The sequence below is a fragment of the Aotus nancymaae genome, unplaced genomic scaffold (genome assembly GCF_030222135.1).
Source record: "Aotus nancymaae isolate 86718 unplaced genomic scaffold, 86718_ANA_hifiasm-v0.15.2.pri h1tg000015l_0, whole genome shotgun sequence".
In the NCBI taxonomy this organism is placed as follows: Eukaryota; Metazoa; Chordata; class Mammalia; order Primates; family Aotidae; genus Aotus; species Aotus nancymaae.
In genome coordinates, this window is record NW_026988426.1 from 9,773,418 (window position 1) to 9,794,431 (window position 21,014).

Below are 21,014 nucleotides of genomic sequence, written 5' to 3' on the forward strand. Positions count from 1 at the left end.
AACTAACTGATCACAACCAGTTACAGACCTTTTTTATTTCTTCTCCACTCTCACTGCTTCACTTGGCTAGCCCTTGAAAAATAAAAACAGGCCGGGCGCGGTGGTTCACGCCTATAATCCCAACATTTTGGGAGGCCAAGGAGGGCGGAGTGATTGAGCCCACGAGTTCAAGACCAGCCTGAGCAACATAGTAAAACTCTGTCTCTACTAAAAATACAAAAAATTAGCCGGGCATGGTGGCGCGCACCTGAGGTCCCAGCTACTAGGGAAGCTGAGGCAAGAGAATCTCTTGAGCTCCGGAAGTTGAGGCTGCAGTGAGTTGAGGCTGTAATTGCGCCACTGCACTCCAGCCTGGGCGACAGACCGAGACTCTGTCTCAAAAATAAATAAATAAATAAATAAATAAATAAATAAATAAAGAGTGAAACCAACACCACAGGGATAGACTTCTTTTTGTCCTTTTTTTACCTTTTGTGCAGAGTAACGCGGAGTCAGGCCGTAACCCAAGATGGAAAGCTCTCAAATGTCACTCCGTACAATGACGTCAGACAGCGACCGTGCCTTTCCTCCCTGAGAATTTCCACTACATTTCCCAGGATGCTTTGCCAATAGCGACGCCATTAGTCGTCATAGACGGAAGTGCACCTGACTGAGCGGAAGTAGAAGATCTCGGAGGCTAAGAAGGTGGAGACCGGAGGAGCTGAAAGGTTGTGAGTAACTCTGTGGGTCTAAGCGTCTTGGCTGCTAGGAACGAAGTTAGGGAATAATCTGCTGGGAAGCGGGAGGCGTCACTTCGCTAACCCTAGGAGTTCAAACTCCTGTGTTCTTCTAGTAGACCTGGGAACAAAGAGAAACAAAACATTGCTGTGGAGGCGAAGTCTCCGTATTAACATCTTGCTGGTTTTTAAGTTTTCTTGGAACAAATTAGGGCGAATTCGGACTCCTGTCGTGACACAAGGATCGTTGGCGTGGTTTTGCTGCGACTAGAGCAATTTACATTTTTGCAAATCTCTAGCTGCTGATGGTCTGACTCAGCTTCTACAGCAATGGCTCGCAATTGGCTGCACATTAGAATCACCTGGGATGCTTAAAAAAAAAAAAAAAAACTGATGCTCTTGCTTGACGTCACACTAATAAATCAGAGTCTGGTCAGGTTCTGAGCAGTGGTATTTTCTAAAGAATCTCTAATGTTCTCTTTGGCTGTTGAGGTTCATAGTCACTCTTTCTAATGCCTAACTCTGACTCCCGTGGTGATCCTGATTAGAGTCACCTGCGCCAGGGCTCCCCTTCCACTGTAAGCTGCGTGGGCTCTACCACACGCATTTGGGTTAAAGTGAACACAATTTTGGCACGGATTTTATTTTGAGGTCCACTAGAAACGTATTCTTGGGCTTCCTGCGGTGGTGCAAAAAGACGGATCGTAATTTCTTACTCATGCCTTGGTTATACATTCTGAATGGAGATTAGAGCTGCTTCCTTTTCCTTGTCACTGTTTTAGTTTCTGCCTAATTTTTGCTATCCAAACAGAACGCGAACAGTGGAACATGGAAGAGTCACATTAAAAACGGCTTCTTTTATTGCTTATAAGAAGTTCTGGGTCAGGCTCGGTGGCTCACGCCTGTAATCCCAGCACTTTGGGAGGCCGAGGCGGGTGGATCACGAGGTCAGGAGTTCAAGACCAGCCTGGCCAAGATAGGGAAACCCTCTCTCTACTAAAACTCCAAAAATTATCCGGGCACGGTGGCAGTTGCCCGGAGGTTGAGGAGGTTGAGGCGGGAGAATCTCTTGAACCCGGGCAGCAGAGGTTGCAGTGAGCTGAGATCAGGCCACTGCACTCCAGCCTGGGTGACGGAGTGAGACTATGTCTCAAAAAAAAAGAAGTTCTGGTACCAGATTTGACCAGGAAAGGGGTGTCAGTTAAAATGACGTTTGACATTATTATTACTTACAATAAGCTATATTTTTAAATAATGAATTCCAGTGAAATGAGGTTAGGGTGTTTTTTGGCTGTGATGCAGAGGTTCGTTGAGGTTTGAAACAGAACTTTTAAAAATATAAGTTGTTTTGTTTTGTTTTCCCCCAGCTTTAGTGTCACCTCCCTCACCGGGCAGAATGGGGGAGAAGGCAGAGAACTGTAGGGTTCCAGAGGATCTGTTCAATGGTTTGAAGGTTACAGATAATCAGGAAGCCGAGTGTGCTGGCCCTCCAGTTCCTGATCCCAAAAATCAGCATTCCCAGAGTAAGCCACTCAGGGATGATGAGGCCCATCTCCAGGAGGACCAGGGAGAAGAGGAGTATTTTCATGACTGCAGTGCCTCATTTGAGGAGGAGGCAGGAGCAGACAAGGTTGAGAACAAATCTAATGAAGATGTGAATTCCTGTGAACTAGATGAAGAATACCTAATAGAACTGGAAAAAAACATGTCAGATGAAGAGAAACAGGTAAGTATTTTGTTTATTTTGTGGAAGATCTGCTACTTACACTGCATTTTAAAATAATGTGGTCGGTACTGCATCATAGACCACTGCATCTGTGGTAAAGAATAACTTGCCCCTTTGTCATCTTATTGTTTTAGTAGTGATGAATCTGAGATAAATCAGTAGCATGACAGGGAAGCACTGAGTGTGTCTGCTTAGCAAAGAAATTTTCATTTTTTTCTGTGAACCTTGAGTTCTATATTCATCTTATACTTCAGGAGTCTGTAACATAACAGTCGTTTTGTTTCATGATTTTCAAAATGTATATATACTTTTTAGTTTTCTATGATGACCTTTTCTGTGGTTGGCTGCTGAAATTTCTGTATGAACATTTTTATGTCTATGTCACATTATATTTGTGCTACATTTCTGCTTATGAACATTTCTTGTTTATGCTTATCCCTTGTTAGCAAAATACGACTGCCTGAATATCTTGGTGGAGTTTGGGTTTCAGAGGTCTTGAGGAACATAATCGTGTTTGATTATAGCTAGCTGTTGTTTGTTGAAAGCCTACAATGTGCCATCCACTGACTTAAAATGTTACTTGTGTTTTTGTTGATTTTCACAACATGCCTATGAGATACACACTTAGCATTTCCCATAAGGAAACAGCTTAGAGTGGTGAAGTAACTAGCCCAAGATCAAACACCTAATGAATTGCAAAACTAATTCTCAAATCAAATCTGATTCCAAAGCCAGAGTATAATGTAGAATGTAATAACAAAAACATCTGTCTTTCTACAAAGCAGATAAACTAATAAAATGTACAGTCTCCTGCTTCTTTGCCCTGGGGCTACACCCTTAACTGGGCAGGCCTTCACTTTTGGAGACTGAAGTCTGCTGTCCTACTTCCTTCTGCTTGCACAAGCTAGGTAGTCTATGGGGAGTTACTGTAATATCTTGAGTTTGTCTACAAAGAACTTGAACAAGATTGTAGTTTCTGCCACTAACAAGCTTACTCACTGAACAGGTTGTGATACATTGGTAATGAGTTGAGATCATAAACATGCAGCCTAAGCCTAACAGTGGGGGTGGGAAGGTCCTGGGGTGGGAAGGACCATCTTCACTTTCCTCTCTCCTTGGCACTTTTCATTATCAAATCAGTTAACTTTATGTCAACATATTTGCTTTTGTGCTAGTGTGTGCCACCAGAACAGGAGGAAAAAGGGTAAAAATGAGCCAAGTTTATAAACTGCCACAGCAAATACAGCTCAAAAAAATTAAATACTGTTCCATAACATTATAGTGGGTTTCAGTCTTTTTAGAAATACTGATTATGCATCTATGTTAAAAAGTTAGCAATGCTTTTCTGATACCTTAATATATTTTACCCTGAAATCATAACAAATTTTCTAGTGCCCTCTGGATTTGACAGTTGAATGGTTTGGCTCAAGGTGTCACAAAGTCTGATCCCCACTTCTAATTTAGTAAAACTTTTTTGTTATTTTTGTATCCTAGATCAGAAAATCATACTTTAAGTTCTATAAAAATTTTTAGGATTTTTTTTTTTTGCGACAGGATCTCACTCTGTTACCCAGGCTGGATGGGCTCAACTGGGTCACTCTGTCCTAGGCTCAAATGGATCCTCCTACCTCAGCCTCCTGAGTAGCTGGGACAACAGGCATTCCCTACCCTGCCTGGCTAATTTTTGTGGGTTTTTTGGTAGAGGCAGTGTCTCACCGCATTGCCCAGGCTGGTCTCCATCTCTTGGGCTCAAGCAGTCCTCCCACTTTGGCCTCCCAAAGTGCTGGGATTACAGGCATGAACCACCACACCCAGCCAGGATAATTATTATTATTATTTTTTTTGAGACGGAGTTTCGTTCTTGTTACCCAGGCTAGAGTGCAATGGCGCGATCTCGGCTCACCGCAACCTCCGCCTCCTGGGTTCAGGCAATTCTCCTGCCTCAGCCTCCTGAGTAGCTGGGATTACAGGCACGCGCCACCATGCCCAGCTAATTTTTTGTATTTTTAGTAGAGACGGGGTTTCACCATGTTGACCAGCATAGTCTCGATCTCTTGACCTCGTGATCCACCCGCCTCAGCCTCCCAAAGTGCTGGGATTACAGGCGTGAGATAATTATTATTGCCTGTAAATTTAATATTCTAGGTAGAACAATACATTTTTTCACTTTATTCCCTCCTTTAAAAATTAAGATATCATTTAGTGAAACAGTATGTCAGGTCTAATGTGTAGAATTCAGTGAGTTTTGACAATTATATACACCTGTGTAACTCGCATTTCTGTGAACATAGAGAACATTTACCTCATGTCAGAAACTCAGTTTCTGTGCTTTGTCAGTCATTCCTTTCCCAACCCCACCAGTCTCTGGTTAACCACTGTTCTGATTCCTATCTCATAGGTGGCTTTTTCCTGTTCCAGACTTGTATATAAATATAATTATACAGTAGTATTCATATTTAAAACATAAATATTTTCTATTATACATATCAGTCTGTTTTCATAGCTGAATTTGAAAATTTGTATGAATAGCTCATAACAGTAACATACTGCAGTGCTAGTCCTGTTATTTAGAGAAATGTAAGCCACTGACTCCACTTTAAGGAAACAACCTATGAGAGTGCAAATTGCCTTCAGCTAATTGTGGTACTTACTCTATTAGCTGTTTTCGTGCTATTTTGATAAATATATTTCTGAAATTTTCAAGAAGCCAGCAAAACAGACGAAGAATTGTCTTCTGCATATATGGTTTGGGTTTAATAGGTCATTAGGAACCGGATAGTTTTACATTTGAACATTTTTTAACAGATAAAGTTCAGACAGTTAAACAACAACAAAAAACACAAATAGGCCAGGTGTGGTGGCTCACGCCTGTAATCCCAGCACTTTGGGAGACTGAGGTGGGCAGATCTGAGGTTGGGAATTTGAGACCAGCCTGACCAACATAGAGAAACCCCATCTGTACTAAAAATACAAAATTAGCCAGGCGTGGTGGAGCATGCCTGTAATCCCAGCTACTTGAGAGGCTGAGGCAGGAGAATCACTTGAACCTGGGAAGCTGAGGTCGCAGATTGCGCCATTGTACTCCAGCCTGGGCAATAAGAGCGAAACTTCATCTCAAAAAGCAAAACAAACAAACAAAAAAAACACAAATGACCAAAAAATGTAAAAAGACTTTCAGCCTCATTAATAATAATCAATAATACAAACTAAAACATTATGTCTAATCTATCAGATCAGAACACTGATCTGATGGTGACAAGGAGAGGATGTTGCAACTCATATATTAATACTGGGAATTTAAATTGTTATGTTACTTCATGGGATGCAGATACTAAATTTTTATATGAACATTTCTTTAGATAGGGCTATCAATGGGCTCTTCTGCTGTAATAGGAACGTTCTACATCTGCACCATTCATTAAGATAGCAGCTGACTACATCAGGCTGTTGAGCACTTAAATATGGCTATTACGGCTGAAGAACTGAATTTTACATAACTAATTTAAATACTCATACAGGGTGGCTCACACCTGTAATCCCAGCACTTTGGGAGGCTAAGGCGGGCAGTTCACCTGAGGTAAGGAGTTTGAGACCAGCCTGGCCAACATGGTGAAACCCCATCTCTACCAAAAATACAAAAATTTGCCAGGCCTGGTGGCAGGCACCTGTAATCCCAGCTACTTGGGAGGTTGAGGCAGGAGAATTGCTTGAAACCGGGAGGTGGAGATTGCAGTAAGCCAAGATCACACCACTGCATTCCAGCCTGGCAGACAAGAACAAGACTTCATCTTAGAAAATAAATAAAAAGTCACACGGGCCAGGCACAGTGGCTGATTCCTATAATCCCAACACTTGGGAGGCTGAGGCTGGAGGATTACTTGAACCCAGGAGTTTGAGACCAGCCTGGGCAACATAGTGAGACCCTGCCTCTCAAAAAAAATTTTTTTTTAATTAAATTTTTTAAAGCCTTTAAAAAAAAAAAATAACCACATTTAAAAGACTATAGCCCCACCACTCAGGAGGCTGAGGCAGGAGGATCCCTGGAGCCTGGGAGTTTGAGGCTGCAGTGAGCCATGATCATGCCATTGCACTCCAGCCTGTCAACAGAGTGAGACCTTGTCTCAAAATGAATAAATAAATAATTTTAATTAAAATAGTCATATGTGCCTAATAACTATCATACTGGACATGACAGCATTAATACTGATTCTCTTGTAGCCATTTATTTCAAGGAAATTATTAGAAATATGCACAAATGTATATACATAGATGTGTTGCAGCATCATTCGTAATTTTAGAAAGCTAGACAATGTTAAACGGTATTTGTAGTGTAGTAAATATATTTGGTCTTTGTCCCTGGTTCCTGTCACAAAGCCCCTAAAACCCCTGGAATTTTGTGATAGTGTATCTTTTGTTATTCTTAATACACCCCTTTTGATAACACATGAGTTCATCCTAATGAAATAACTTTTAGGGTGTGGCCTATCAATAGCCTAAGGATGGGGCCAGTCACCAAAAAGACCAAGTGATTAGAGGTTTAGAGGGTTGGAACTTTTGGCACCAAACTCCAGGAAAGGAAGAGGGCAAGTGTTGGATGGAGATTAAGCTCCATCAAAACTTTTTTCTTTTTGTGTTTTGAGCCATCGCGCTGTGTTGCCCAGGCTGGAATGCAGAGGTGCGATCATAGCTCACTGCAGCCTTTGACCTCCTGGGCTCAAGCAGTCCTCCTACATCAGTGTCCCAAGTAGCTGGGACCATAGGCACCCGCCACGACACCTGGCTAATTTTTTGTATTTAAAATGAGTTCTCACTGTGTTGCCCAGGCTGGTCTCGAACTACTGGGCTCAAGCAATATTCCCTTATCAGCCTCCCAAAGTGCTAGGATTACAGCTGTAAGCTGCTACACCTGGCCTATAAAAACTCTTGAACAAGAAATCTGATGAGCTTCTAGGTTGGTGAGCACATGGAGGTGTTGAGGGTGGTACCCAGAGAGGGCATGGCAGCTCTGCACTCCTTCTCTGCTACCTTATCCTGTGTGTCTCTTCACCTGGCTATTCTGTGTCCTTCATAATATCCTTTCTAATAAACTAGTAAGTGCAAGTAAAGTATTTCCCAGAGTTCTGTGAGCCATTCTAGCAAATTATTGAACCCAAGGAGCAGGTGGCAAGAACCTTGCACTAACCAGTCAGTCGGAATCACAGGTTACAACCTGGGACTTGTGATTAGTGTCTGAAGTGGGGCCAGTCTTGTGAGACTAAACTCTTAACCTATGGGATCAGACACTGTCTACCTGGAGATAGTATCAGAACTGAATTGAATTATAGGATATCCATTGGAGAATTGTTTAGTGTGGAAGAAACTCACATCTGGTATCAGAACTATTGGGAGGGTATATTAGGAGGGAAAAAAATGTGTTCTTCCCAGAGTATTATTTAAATTCTGTTGTTATATTTATGTAGTATACAGTACAGTTGTTAAAAATCCTTGATAATAAGTCATGCCTATAATCCCAGCACTTCGGGAGGCCAAGGCAGGCACACCACTTGAGACCAGGGGTTCAAGACCAGCCTGGCCAACATAGTGAAACCCCATCTCTACTAAAAATACAAAAATTAGCCAGCATGGTGGTACACATCTGTAGTCCTAGCTACTCAGAAGGCTGAGGCACAAGAATTGCTTGAACCTAGGAGGCGGAGGTTGCAGTAAGCCGAGATGACGCCACTGTGCTCCAGCCTAGGTGACAGAGTAAGGCACTGTCCCAATCAATAAATCAATAAATAAATAGTTTTTAAGAAAATTTTTAAAAAGATAAATTGTGGGCATGGGAAGCTGCCTGTAATATGGTGTCAAGTTAATTAATCAGGTTATACAACACTGATGATATTTTTTAAGTTAAAACTAAACCTATGTGAAAATATGTTTATACTTACAAATTTGAAGGGTATACACCAAAGTATAAGCAGTGAGTAACTTTGAGAGGTGTGATTATTAGGGAATTTTAATTTATATGTAATGCAGTTTTGTAATATTTGCCTTTTTTTACGGTAAGCCTATATTACCTTATTTCATTTTAAGAATATAATTAAATAAAAATAGATTATTTACAACCAAAGTGTATGCTGTACCACAAAATCACATAAAGCTGACCTCTGAGGATTTGGGAAAGAAGTGCTATTCCATATAGGGTCTATGTATTATGAAAGGTTTCTCATTGGATACAACCAAATAACATTAGCCAAAGTTTGTTAATCAAGCTAACTTCGCTTGTCCTATGGCTGGGAAGATAATTCAGGCTCAAGTGTAGTGTCACTTCTCAGCAGGACTCATAAATCAAGAGTAATTGAGGAGAAAAGCGGTTAAGATTTGGTAAAAACGGGAAAAGCTGTCATTGAGAGTATAGTGTATTTGTGTGTTTATATCAGCAGTAAATCTTAACTATTTGTGAAAGCTTAAATGTAGACATGACTACCCACAGGAATGGAATTTTACCTAACATTTGAGATGTATTAGGTATGTGAAGCAAATAACTGGTTCTGAGAGGCTTGGCTAGGTGAAGGACAGAGGTAGCAGCAGATGAGAATTACAGTAATAATATGATAGAAAAATGCTGTCTTAGTTTGTTGGAACTTCTATTAAAAAAAATCTTAGACTGGATAATTTATAAATCATAGAAACTTATTGCTTATAATTCTGGAGGCTGAGAAGTCCAAGATCAAGGTGCCAGCAATTTCAGTGCCTGGTGAGGGCCTGTTCCTTACAGATGGCACCTTTTATGTCCTCGCCTGGCAGAAGGGGCAGGGCAGCTTTCTTCGACCCTTTTTATTTGGACACTAATCCATTCATGAGGATGGAGCCCTTATGACTTAATCACATTCCCAAAGTCCTCATCTCTTAATACCAACACAGTGGGGATTAGGTCTCAACATTAATTTTGAGGGGAATACATTCAGACCATAGTGAGTGTTTATAGTATTAGGACCTATGGCACATACTGCAGAATGTTGGTATTGATTCCATAAGAAAGTCACCTTTTATAGACTGCTTGTCACAGTGTGATTTCTTAGGCCTCGTGTAAATTTCCTAGGTAATTCATATGCACATGCTGAGGCTTGAGGACCACTGTCATGGGATTGGCACAGTCTTCCTTCATTAAATAGCTGTTGAATGAATAGCATCTTTATCTCCCCAAGGAGAGCCAATAATTGGCCTTACAAGTTACAGAAATTTTTTTTCTCACATTTATTCAAGAAATATTTGCATTTCTTCTACACACCAGGCATTGTTTGAGGCCCTGAGAGATATAGTGGTGAACAAGACAGAGAGGGTTTCTGTTCTCTCATTGGGGAATAAGGACAAAATGTTAAGATGAAGTGATGCAGGGTTGGGTTGGAAGGATGGTGCTATGGTTTGAATGTTTCCCTCCAAAATTCATGTCAAAACTTAAACCTCAATGTGTAGTATTGAGAAGTGGAGCCTGTAGGAGGTGATTAGAAGAATTAGTATTATTATGAAGTATACCAATAAAAGACTTGAGGGAACCTGTTTGGCCCTTCTGCTCCCCTTCCACCAAGTGAGGATGCAGAAGGAAGGCACCACGTTGAAGCAGAGAACAAGCCCCTTTCCAGACACCAAATCTGCTGGTGCCTTGTTCTTGGAATTTCCAGCCCCTAGAGGTATGCAAAATAAATTTCTCTTATTTATAAATTAGCTAGTCTGTGTTATTTTGTTATAGCAACCTGAATGGACTAAGACAGGTGGAGAGGACTGATTAGATTGGCTGGTCAGGAAAGCCTCTCTGGAGAGATGGCCTTTCAGTAGAGATTTGGCGGTGGGTGGCACTGGGAGCAGCCAAGTGTGTGACAGTCTGAGAGGGAAGCATTGCAGGCAAAGGGAACAGCTCAATAAAGGCCCTAAAGTAACAACAAGCTTGGTGTATTGGCATGTTCAAGGAATGGAAGAGCCAATGGCTGAAGCATAATGATTAAGGAAAAGAGTGGGCTGATAGTAGGCAAGTTTATTCCAAGTGCAGAAGGAAACAGATGGATAGTTTTAAACCAGGGAGAGGACGGAAGTTATTTACATTTTAATAAGAGAATTCCAGTTCTTATACAGAGAATGGAGGGTATGAGGATGGAGGAGGGACGTCAGTGGAACATTTGAGACCAGTTAGGGTCTAATGCAGTAACCCAGGCAAAGATGATAGTAGCTTGAACTGTGAATCTGAAGAGAAGTGAGTGATTTCGGGATATATTTCAGAGGTAAAGCTGACAAGACATTGCAGTGGATTCAATTGGAGGGACGGAGTGAGACATCAGAATGATGCCTTGGCTTCAGCTACTTGATAGATGGTGATACCCTTTATTAATATGAAGAAGATGAAGGAACTTTGAACTCATCCAGGTTCTGGTGATTTAATTCTTTCCTGCAAACAAATGTTTTTTATTTGTAAGCCAAAATGCAGATTTAGTCATTTCAATGGGTTTGCTCCCTTTCACTAGTTGTTTGCAGATGGTATTCATTTACATGTACACATAAGGGATCCAAAAATTTGTTGTTTGGTGAACATGGACTCAGAATGTATAGTATCTGGGATTTTAAAACATTAGGCTCTGAAAGTTTTAAGAATTATTCTTTAAGGTCATTTTCTCTTTAGGAACCATTATCAAAGCTTAGAAGTTTCAGTTTAGAACGGAAGTTATATTTCAGTCTCTTCCCTATCTCTGTCATTTTTCCTGAATTTCACATTACTTAATCTTTTGGGATTTCCATGTTTCTGCCACCATATTTCATCATTTTTATAACCTAATCAATGTTGTGGCTGTGGATGTGTTTGCAGGGAATACTTTCTTGATTGCTTCCAGAAAGTTTTCAGGAACTTCTTCCATAGTGGCCTGCATATTTCTGTTAGCTTCATGAGCAACCTTTCTGATTTTGTTGTTTCCCTTTTCTTTCATTTCTTGTTTTTCTTTTTTTTGAGACAGTTTCACTCTGCTGTCGCCCAGGCTGGCGTACAGTGGTGTGATCTTGGTTCACTGCAACCTCTACCTCCCGGGTTCAAATGAGTCTCCTGCTTCAGCCTCCCAAGTAGCTGGGATTACAGTTGCCCACCACCATGCCTGGCTAATTTTTGTATTTTTAGTAGATGGGTTTTCACATTGTTGGCCAGGCTGGACTCAAACTCCCGACCTCAAGTGATCCGCCCACCTCGGCCTCCTTTTTTTTTCATTTCGAATGGGCATCCTTTGGAAGTAAGGTTGTCATTTTTACTAACTTCTTAGAGTTACCACTGTTGGACTTAATGCTGTCGGCAAATGATTGAATCAAATCCTGGAAGGACCTTAGATTTCTGATCCCAAGTTTGTTTATTTTTCTTTTTGTAGAGGCCTTTTCCCTTGGCCTTTCAAAGTGCTGGGATTACAGGCATGAACCACCCTGCCTGGCTTGATCCTGAGTTTAAACCAGAGGAAATAAGCGTTGCTTGCTCTAAAACAGTGGTCCTCAACCCACTGGCCATGTACTGGTACATGTTAGGAATCCAGTCACACAGCAGGAGGTGAGCAGCAGGCTAGTGAGCCAAGCTTCATCTGTGTTTACAGCTGCTCAGCATCACTTGCATTTCTGTCTGAGCTCCACCTCCTGTCATATCTGTGGTGGCGTTAGATTCTCATAGGAGTGCAAACCCTATTGTGAACTGCAAATGCAAGGGATCTAGGTTGCATGCTCCTTATGACTAATGCCTGATGATCTGTCATTGTCTTCCCATCACCCCCAGGTGGGACCATCTAGTTGCAGGAAAACAAGCACAGGGTTCCCAGTGATTCTACATTATGGTGAATTGTATAATTATTTCATTATATATCACAAGGTAATAATTACAGAAATAAATTACATAATAAATGTAATTACGAACACCCCTTCCCCTACCACCCCCATCTGTGGAAAAAATGGTCTCCCATAAAAGAAGTGCCTGGGGCCAAAAAAGTTGGGAACCACTGCTCTAAAACATTTGGAAGTTAGGTGTGTTTACATTATTTGCTAGTAGAAAAGTTAAAATGACGTTCAGTATTTCCTGTGTTTATTAAGGAAGGTCACTTTATGTGGATCAGTGGTTTCCAGACTTTTTTGTGCCTAAGTATCACAGGAAATGTATTAACCATGCAAAACCTGAGAAATATCTGATACCACAGACCTGTGAGGTGACAACCTGGTATCTGCTTTGTTAGCAACCCTCCCAGGTAATTTCAATATATGAAGAACAGTGGTCACACCATGGGAAACAGATCCAGATGGACACAGATGACTAAGCTTCCAAAACAAGAACTATTAACCAGTACACTGACTGCATCCCACATTGAAGAACTACAGGAGGTTTTCTTTTACGTCCATTGATCAAGGTCTAAAAACAACTTACTGGGCAAATTTAAGCAGTCCTTATATAGAAAATTTATTTCTATTGAGTTTTGGGAAATAGAATTTTCTGATTTAAGAAACAGGGAACTATTTCTGAGATTCATTCCTCATAGAGCAGTCATTTTTTTCCTCAGAAGGATAATACCTAATGAGAGGCAGGTTCTAACTGTCGCTTAGATCTGAAGATCTTCTCATGCCTCCCTAGAGGACCTGTAAAGGTGACTTGTGGAAAGAACAGATGTGTCTTTTTGTATGTAAAGCAAGTAATGTCTGATTTCAAAGAAAACAAAACCAAAAGCTTATTTTTTAATAAGGAATTCCCTTCAGAATAATTTGCAGAACTGGTGTCCCTAGACCTTCCAATATTTGCATTCCAAGTGTAGTTTTCTCGTCTCACCTAGATAAGACTGAAGCAGAAGTTTTATTGCATGTGCCTTCATTTTCCAGCAGTTGAGCAAGTGTGTAGCTCTCTTTACTCTCTCTTTTACCCCAGTGATTGATCTCTGGATACTGTGATCTCTGAGTATACCGAGCTTGGCATAAAGTTTATGCCGTCTTATTTTGTAGCAATTACTTCACACAGCTGCAGAGGGCAGCAGAGAGCTGCTGATAGATTTATAATATGGACCTAAGAGTCCTGGTTTCTCCCTGTTTATCTGTTGCGCAGATGCTACCATACGATTATTTAATTATGACATTATTGTTTAAATGTATTTCATGCCAGTTTTTACTATTTAATAATGATAGATGGGATATACACTTGTAAGCTCCAAGTCAAGTATATACATTCACTGAGATAAAGTAAAAGAAATATCCTACTCAGCCACTGCATTGTAGTCTGTTGAAGAGTGGCCTATTCATAAGGGACTAGAGGAGCACTTTCTAACATTTTACCATGCTACACCAGGATTTTAAATAATATCAGTTGAAATTCTCTAGCTTGGATTTTTGATTTTTTGCAGAGTGGTTTTTGTTGTTGTCCATTAAAAAGTTAAAATCAAGCTACCTCTAATATTTTAAGCAAGCAAATTAATCCATTTGCAGCTCTTAGCACAATGTCAGGCACATAATAAGTATTATGAGTTTTAGCTCACTGAATGAGTTACACAGCTATGGAATCAAACATCTAATCTAGTATAGGTAATCTAAGCAGATAGGAGTACTATGTTACAAAATAGGAAATTACAAGGTAAGACTATAGCCAAGTAATGGATATTTGCTTTACAGGAAGCATCTTCACTTAGCAATATTAGTTACCATTTTTCATCCTAACTAGTATTTAAAGTAATTTGTCTTGAGTATGTTAGGTATAATAAAAAATAAAGGAAGAAAATAATTTGGCTTCTTTATAGAATATCTTTATACAAAGCACTTTATAATGTGTAAATACTTGATTTGCTAATTTTATTCTTCAGAAAGGACACTTGTAATAATTTCCCCCCTTATTTCTTTTTCAGTTAAATGAAAATTAACCCACATATGCTACAGATTCAGGGTAATTCTAGAAATTGAGTTATTCATTCCGCAGATATTTGTTAGTACCCGCAATTAACAGGCAAAAGTGGCTAGGCACAGTGGGTCAGACCTGTAATCCCAGCACTTTGGGAGGCCTAGGTGGGCAGATCACCTGAGGTTGGGTTCAAGAGCAGCCTGGCCAATAAAGTGAAACCCCGTTTCTACTAAAAATACGAAAAATTAGCTGGGTGTGGTGGCATGCACCTGTAATCCCAGCTACTCCAGGAGGCTGAGGCAGGAGAATCTCTTGAACCTGGTAGGCAGAAGTTGCAGTGAGCTAAGATCACATCACTGCACTCCAGCCTGGGCAACAGAGCAAAACTATGTCTAAAAAAAAAAGAAAACTTAGGCAGAATTGGCTCCCTTTTTTTTTCTTTTTTTTTTTGGATATAGGGTTTTGTTCTGTTGCCCAGGTTGGAGTGCAGTGATGCAATTGTGGCTCAGTGTAACTTCCACCTCCCAGGCTCAAGTGATCCTCCCACCTCAGCCTTCCAAGTAGCTAGGACTACAGACATGAGCCACCACACCCAGCTAATTTTTTTTAGTTTTAGTAGAGACATGGTCTTGCTATGTTGCCCAGGCTGGAGTTTTCTTGAAGAATATGATTTCCTCTGACAAGAAATGTATAGATCAGCTAGGGAGACATGTAACTATGCTTACATTGATGTTTTAGGTAGTTTAGTGTTTTATCAGTATACTGTAGTTAGCATGTAAGTGTGGGGGAGGCAATGGGTAGAGCCTTCTCTGTGCTTTGTACATTAGCACAGTGCCTGCACATTATATGCCATAAGTATGTTGAAAAACTGTCGTTACTGAGGTAGGAGTTTAAAGTCCTTACTGGAGATTATATTTAGCTCTTGAAAGATAAAACCTATTTATTTCCCAGGTGGAGAGTTTCATTTTAACTTTTTATTTTTGAAATAATATTTTTTAGAAAGTAGCAAAAAGTAGATTCCAGCTTCCCCTAATTTTAACAGCTTACATAGCCATAGTGCAATTATCAAAACCAGGAAATAAACATTATTACAACACTATAAACTACAGACCTTATTCAGATTTCATCACATTTTCCACAAACGTCATTTTTGTTCCAGGATCCAGTTCATTATCCCTCATTGCATTTAGTTTTCATATTGCCCTAGTTTTCTCTAGCTGATGATAGTTCCTTTGTCTTTTTTTTTTTTTTTTGAGACAGAGTAGCCCAAGCTGGAGCACACTGGCATGATCATCGCTTACTGTGGCCTCACACTCCTGGGCTCAAGTGATCCTCCTGCTTCAGCCTTTTTCATAGCTGGGACTACAGGCACTTGACATCACACCCAGCTATTTTTTTTTTTTTAGACATGGGATCTTGCTTTGTTGCCCAGGTTGGTCTCGAACTCAAGTGCTCAAGTGATACTACCACCTTGACTTCCCAAAGTGTTGAGATTACAGGCATACACCATTGTACCCATCCTCCATTGTCTTTTACATCCTTAGAATATGCAGTTATTTTATAGAACGTCCCTCAGTTTGGGTTTGTCTGATTGGGGTGTGTGTGTGTGTGTGTGTGTGTGTGTGATGTAACAAAGTTATGTATTTTTGTCAAGAATACTACAGAAATGATGTCCCCGTCTTAGTGCATCTTATCTGGGGGTGTGTAGTGGTATGTCTTATTACTGGTGATGTTAACCTTGATCACCTGCCTTCTTTCTTCACTGTAAAGTAATTATAGCATATTTCCCTTTATAGTTAACATCTTGGATGAGATAATTAGAGAGTTACTTAGGTTAGATTCTTTTTTTCCCTAACAACATCAATGTTTAATATGCTTCATTTGTTAGTGTTTGTACTCCATTTTGAGTTCTTCTTACATCCTGGTTTATTTTAATTGTTTATTTGGGGGTGTACGAAAACGTAACTGTGGTTTTCCTAGAGTTATACAAAACGATATACTCAAGAAATACTATGCCCTCTTCATCCCTACTGCCTCATTCCCATTCTTTCTTCCCCTTTCCCACCCACCTCCTATAGGTAACCAATCAGTCTCTTGAGTTTCTGGTCTGTCTACCTTGTTTCTTTTGTACAAATGAGCAGATGTAGATATATTTTCTTATATTCCTTTTTTATACATGAGGGATAGAACATTACAGATACTTTATTATACTTTAATTTTTCTCACTTAACAGTATATCCTGGAAATAACCATATCAGTTCATAGAGATCTTATGAATTCTTTTTTTCCAGCTGAATAATATTCCATTATATGGAAGTACCTTCATTTATCCAACTACTTGTATTCATGAACATTTAGATTATTTCCACTATTTGCCATTACAAACACTGCTGCAATGAATAATCTTGTGTGTGTGTTTTTATATTGTTGGAAATATATCTTCAGAGTAGTTTCCTAAAAATGGGATTTGTGGGTTAAAAGGTAGGTGCAGCTAGAGATGGTGTTCCAGTAGTACCGGGTAATTGGCAGGCTGAGATGGGTGGATGGCTTGAGCCCAGGAGTTCAAGGCTAGCCTGGGAATCATAACAAGAAACTGTCTCTTTTTTAAAAAGGAAACCCCTGCTGGGTGTGGTGGGTCATGCCTATAATCCACAGCACTTTGGGAGGCCGTGGCAGGAGGATTGCTTGAGGCCAGGATATCGAGACCAGCCTGGGCAATATAGTAAAACCCTGTCTGTATTTTTAAAATAATAATATTTAAACATTTTAAAAACTGGTAGATGCATATGCAGTTTTCTTAAGAATTATCACTTCACTCTTCAGAAGGTTGTACCAGTTTGTATCCTCACTAGCAGCAGATGAGATGGCCTGCTTCCTACAGCCTCACCAATAGTATGTGTTATACCCTTTACTTTTTGCCAGTCTGAGGTGGAAATGATATCTCAGTATTATTTTAATTTGCCTTTATTTAATTTTAGTAAGTTAAAGCATTTTTTCATACATTTGAGAGCCGTATTTATATTATTTTTTGTGAGTTGTCTATTCCCCATTTTTTCTATGGCGTTTTACTTCTTTGTCTCTCAATTTTTAAGCTTTTTAAAAGATATTTTAAATTTTAGCTCTTTGTGATGCATGTTGCAAATATTTCTTCCCTGTTTGTCAGTTGTCTTTTTTAAATTGCGATAAAATATGCATAAGATAAATTTACCATATTAATCATTTTTAAGTGTACAATCCAGTGACATTAAGTACATTTGTTTTTTTGAACAACCATCCCCACTAAGCATCCCTAGAACTTTTCATCTTCCTAAACTACAATCCATATCCATTAAACAGTTACTACCCACTTCCTCTTTCCCCTGTCCCTGAATAAACACCGTCCTACTTACTTTGTGTCTCTAAAGTTTACTACTTCAGGTAGCTCATGTAAGTGGAATTTTCAGTGTCCTGTTATATCTGGCTTATTTCACTAAGCATCATGTTTTCAAGGTTCATCCATATTGTAGTATATATGAGAATTTTATTCCTTCCTAAGTAGAATAATATTCCGTTGTATGTATACACCACATTTTGTTTATTCATTCATCTATCTATGTGGAGACTTGGGTTACTTCCACCTTTTGGCTCTTGTCATTAATGCTGTTATGAATGTTGAGGTACAGATATGTCTGATGTCAGTTGTCTTTTGACTTTGTTTACAGTGGGGTTGTTTGTTTTGTTGGACAAATAATTTTTTTTAATTTTTTTCTGTTGTCAGATTTATTAATCTGTTTGTGTTAGTTAGGGTTCCCTAGAGGACAGAACTAATAGGATATATATATTTATATATATTTATAAAGGAGAATTTATTAAGTGTTAACTTACACAGTCACAACGTCCCACAGTAGGCTGTCTGCAATCTTGAGGAGCAAGGAGAGCCAGTCCAAGTCCCAAAACTGAAGAACTTGGAGTCTGATGTTTGAGTGCTGGAAGCATCCAGCACAGGAGAAAGATGTAGGCTGGGACGCCAGTCTCGCCTTTTCACGTCTTTCTGCCTGCTTTTTATTCTCCGGAAGCTGATTAGATTGTGGCCACCAGATTATGGGTGAGTCTGCCTTTCCCAGCCCACTGACTCAAACATTAATCTCCTTTGGCAACACTCTCACAGACACACCCAGGATCAATACTTTGCATCCTTCACTCCAATCAAGTTGACACTCAGTATCAGCCATCACACTGCTATTCTTACACTATCTCTGTATTTTAAGTCAGAATGTTATCTCTCATACTGAGGTTAAAGAGGAATTCATATTTTCTTCTATTACTTTTATGACTTTACTTTCTACATTTAGATCTCCAGTTTGTTTGGATTTTATTCTTGAATAGGATGTGACCTATGGGTCTAATTTCATTTTTTTCCAAATGACTACCAAATTGTTCAGCATCATTTTTTAAAGTTGATCTTTTAAAGGCACAGTGGCTCATGCCTGTAATCCTAACAGTTGGGAGGCCGAGGCTAGCAGATTGCTTGAGCCCAGGAGTTCAAGATCAGCCTGGGCAACATGGTGAAATCCTATCTCTACAAAAAATACAAAATTACCTGGATGTGGTGGCATGTACTTGTGGTCCCAGCTACTTAGGAGGGGTGGTAGGAGGATCGCTTGAATCCAGCAGGTCAAGGCTACAGTGAGCCGTTATCGCACCACGCTGCACTCTAGCTTAGATGACAGAGCAAGACTCCATCTCAAAAAAAAAAAAAAAAGGTTCATTTTTGCTTTAGTGATCTGGCTAAATTTTAATAGCAGCTAAGTTGAAGTGTATCTCTTTTTCCAAATACTCACCTTCTCTACCTGTTTGTCAGATTATCATTTAAAACCTGAGTTTATGGTGACATCATTTATCAAAACAAAGACCCTCAGTGGACACCACCAAGAGCATCGTTAAAGTCTCTCACACTGCCATTATATCTAAGAGTCTCCTGAAGGGCTTGAACAGCTACAGAAGCTCTACACAGGAGGGTTGAGCTTTGAAACAGCCATTGGAGTCTGAGGAGCCATTTCGAACAGTGGAGAATGTTCACAGTCTGTGTGGTAATGAGAGATCCAAACACCAAGCTCTCCAGGGGCTTTGGGTGTGTCACCTGCACCACTGTGGAAAGGGTGGATGCAGCCTGGTGGATGGAAGAGCTGTGAAACCAAAGAGAGCTGTCTCAAGATCTCAAAGACCAGGTTTCCACTTAACCATGAAAAGCATCCTTGTTGGTGGCATTAAAGAAAACACTGAATAACACCACCTAAGAGATTATTTTGAACAGTGTGGAAAAATTGAAGTGATTTAAATCATGAGTGACTGAGGCAGTGGCAGAAAGAGGGGCTTTGCTTTTGTAACCTTGACAACCACGACTTCATGGATAAGACTCATTCGGAGATGCCGTACCGTGAATGGCCACAGCTGTGAAGTAAGGAAGGTTCTGTTGCCACAAGAGATGGCTAGTGCTTCATCCAGCCAAGGTTCTGCAAACTTTGGTCATGGTTGTGAGACTGGTTTTGGTGGGAATGACAGCTTTGGTCATGGATGAAACTTTGGTCATGGTGGCTTTAGTGGCAACAGCAGTTGTAGATACGGTGGCAGTGGCTCTAATGGATTTGGTAATGATAGAAGCAATTTCAGAGGTGATGGAAGCTACAGTGATTTTGGCAGTTACAATAACCAATCTTCAAATTTTGGCCCTATGGAGGGAGGACACTTTGGAGGCAGAGCTCTGGCCCCTGTGGTGGTAGAGGACAGTACTTTGCCAAATCATGAAACCAAATGTCTGTGGCAGTTCCAGGATCAGTAGTAGCTATAGCAGTGCCAGAAGGTTGGGGGGTTTCTTGTGTGTGGTTTTCTTGCTCTGTCACCCAGGCCGGAGCACAGTGGCATCATCTCAGCTCCACCTCCTGAGTTCAAGCCATTCTCCTGCCTCACCCTCCCAAGAAGCTGTAACAACAGGTACCTACCACCATGCCCAGCTAATTTTTTTTTTTTTTCTATTTTTAGTAGAGACAGGGTTTCACCATGTTGGCCAGGCTGGTCTTGAACTCCTGACCTCAGACAGTCCACCTGCCTCGGCCTCCCAAAGTGCTGGGATTACAGGCATGAGCCACTGTGCCCAACCTAATTTTTGTGTTTCTAGTAGAGACAAGGTTTCACCATGTTGCCCAGGCTGGTCTCAAACTCTTGAGCTCAATCAATCCACCCTCCTTGGCCTCCCGAAGTGCTGGGATTATAGGTGTTATCCACCACACCCAGTGAGATTTATTTTTAACATAGGTCTCAAAATGACTATAGGTCAGAGCTCTGGAACTGAATACCATGTTTTGGAGCAGTGTCATTCTCTTTTCAAATGCCCTAGTTCTTGACAGCAAGGGAATTAGAAGTGACTTTTTCTTTAGGACTATGAAACATGTAAGCCTGTGTTCACCTTTTTGCAGTAGTTTCTGTGCGTTACTCAGTTCTACTTCCTCCAAACAATTATTTCCACATCTGTGAAAGACGGTACGGTCTTGTGGTTAAGAGTATGAACTTTGTTCTTTTGTTTTGTTTAAAAGACAGGGTCTAGCTTCGTTGCCCATGCAACTCCTGGACTCAAGCGATTCTCCCACCTCAGTCCCTCAGGTACTTGGGACTATAGGTGTACACCACCTCTCCTAAAAACATGAACTTGGAAATGTTAGATCTGTCCTAGCTCCAT

General features: G+C 40.3%; 1 protein-coding gene across 2 annotated transcripts in view; it reads left to right on the forward strand.

The window, feature by feature from the left end:
• The first annotated feature begins 633 nt into the window (after window positions 1-633).
• Window positions 634-21,014, forward strand: part of TTC1 (tetratricopeptide repeat domain 1) — a 57,535-nt gene continuing 37,154 nt past the window's right edge. The window contains exons 1-2 of one of the 2 annotated variants that reach the window (XM_012461059.2): window positions 634-710; window positions 2,084-2,442. In XM_012461059.2, coding sequence (XP_012316482.2) covers window positions 2,113-2,442 — 330 coding nt within the window. In that variant the 5' untranslated portion in view covers window positions 634-710; window positions 2,084-2,112. The remainder of the gene's footprint in view (window positions 711-2,083; window positions 2,443-21,014) is intronic. The other variant, XM_012461060.2, reaches the window with a different exon arrangement.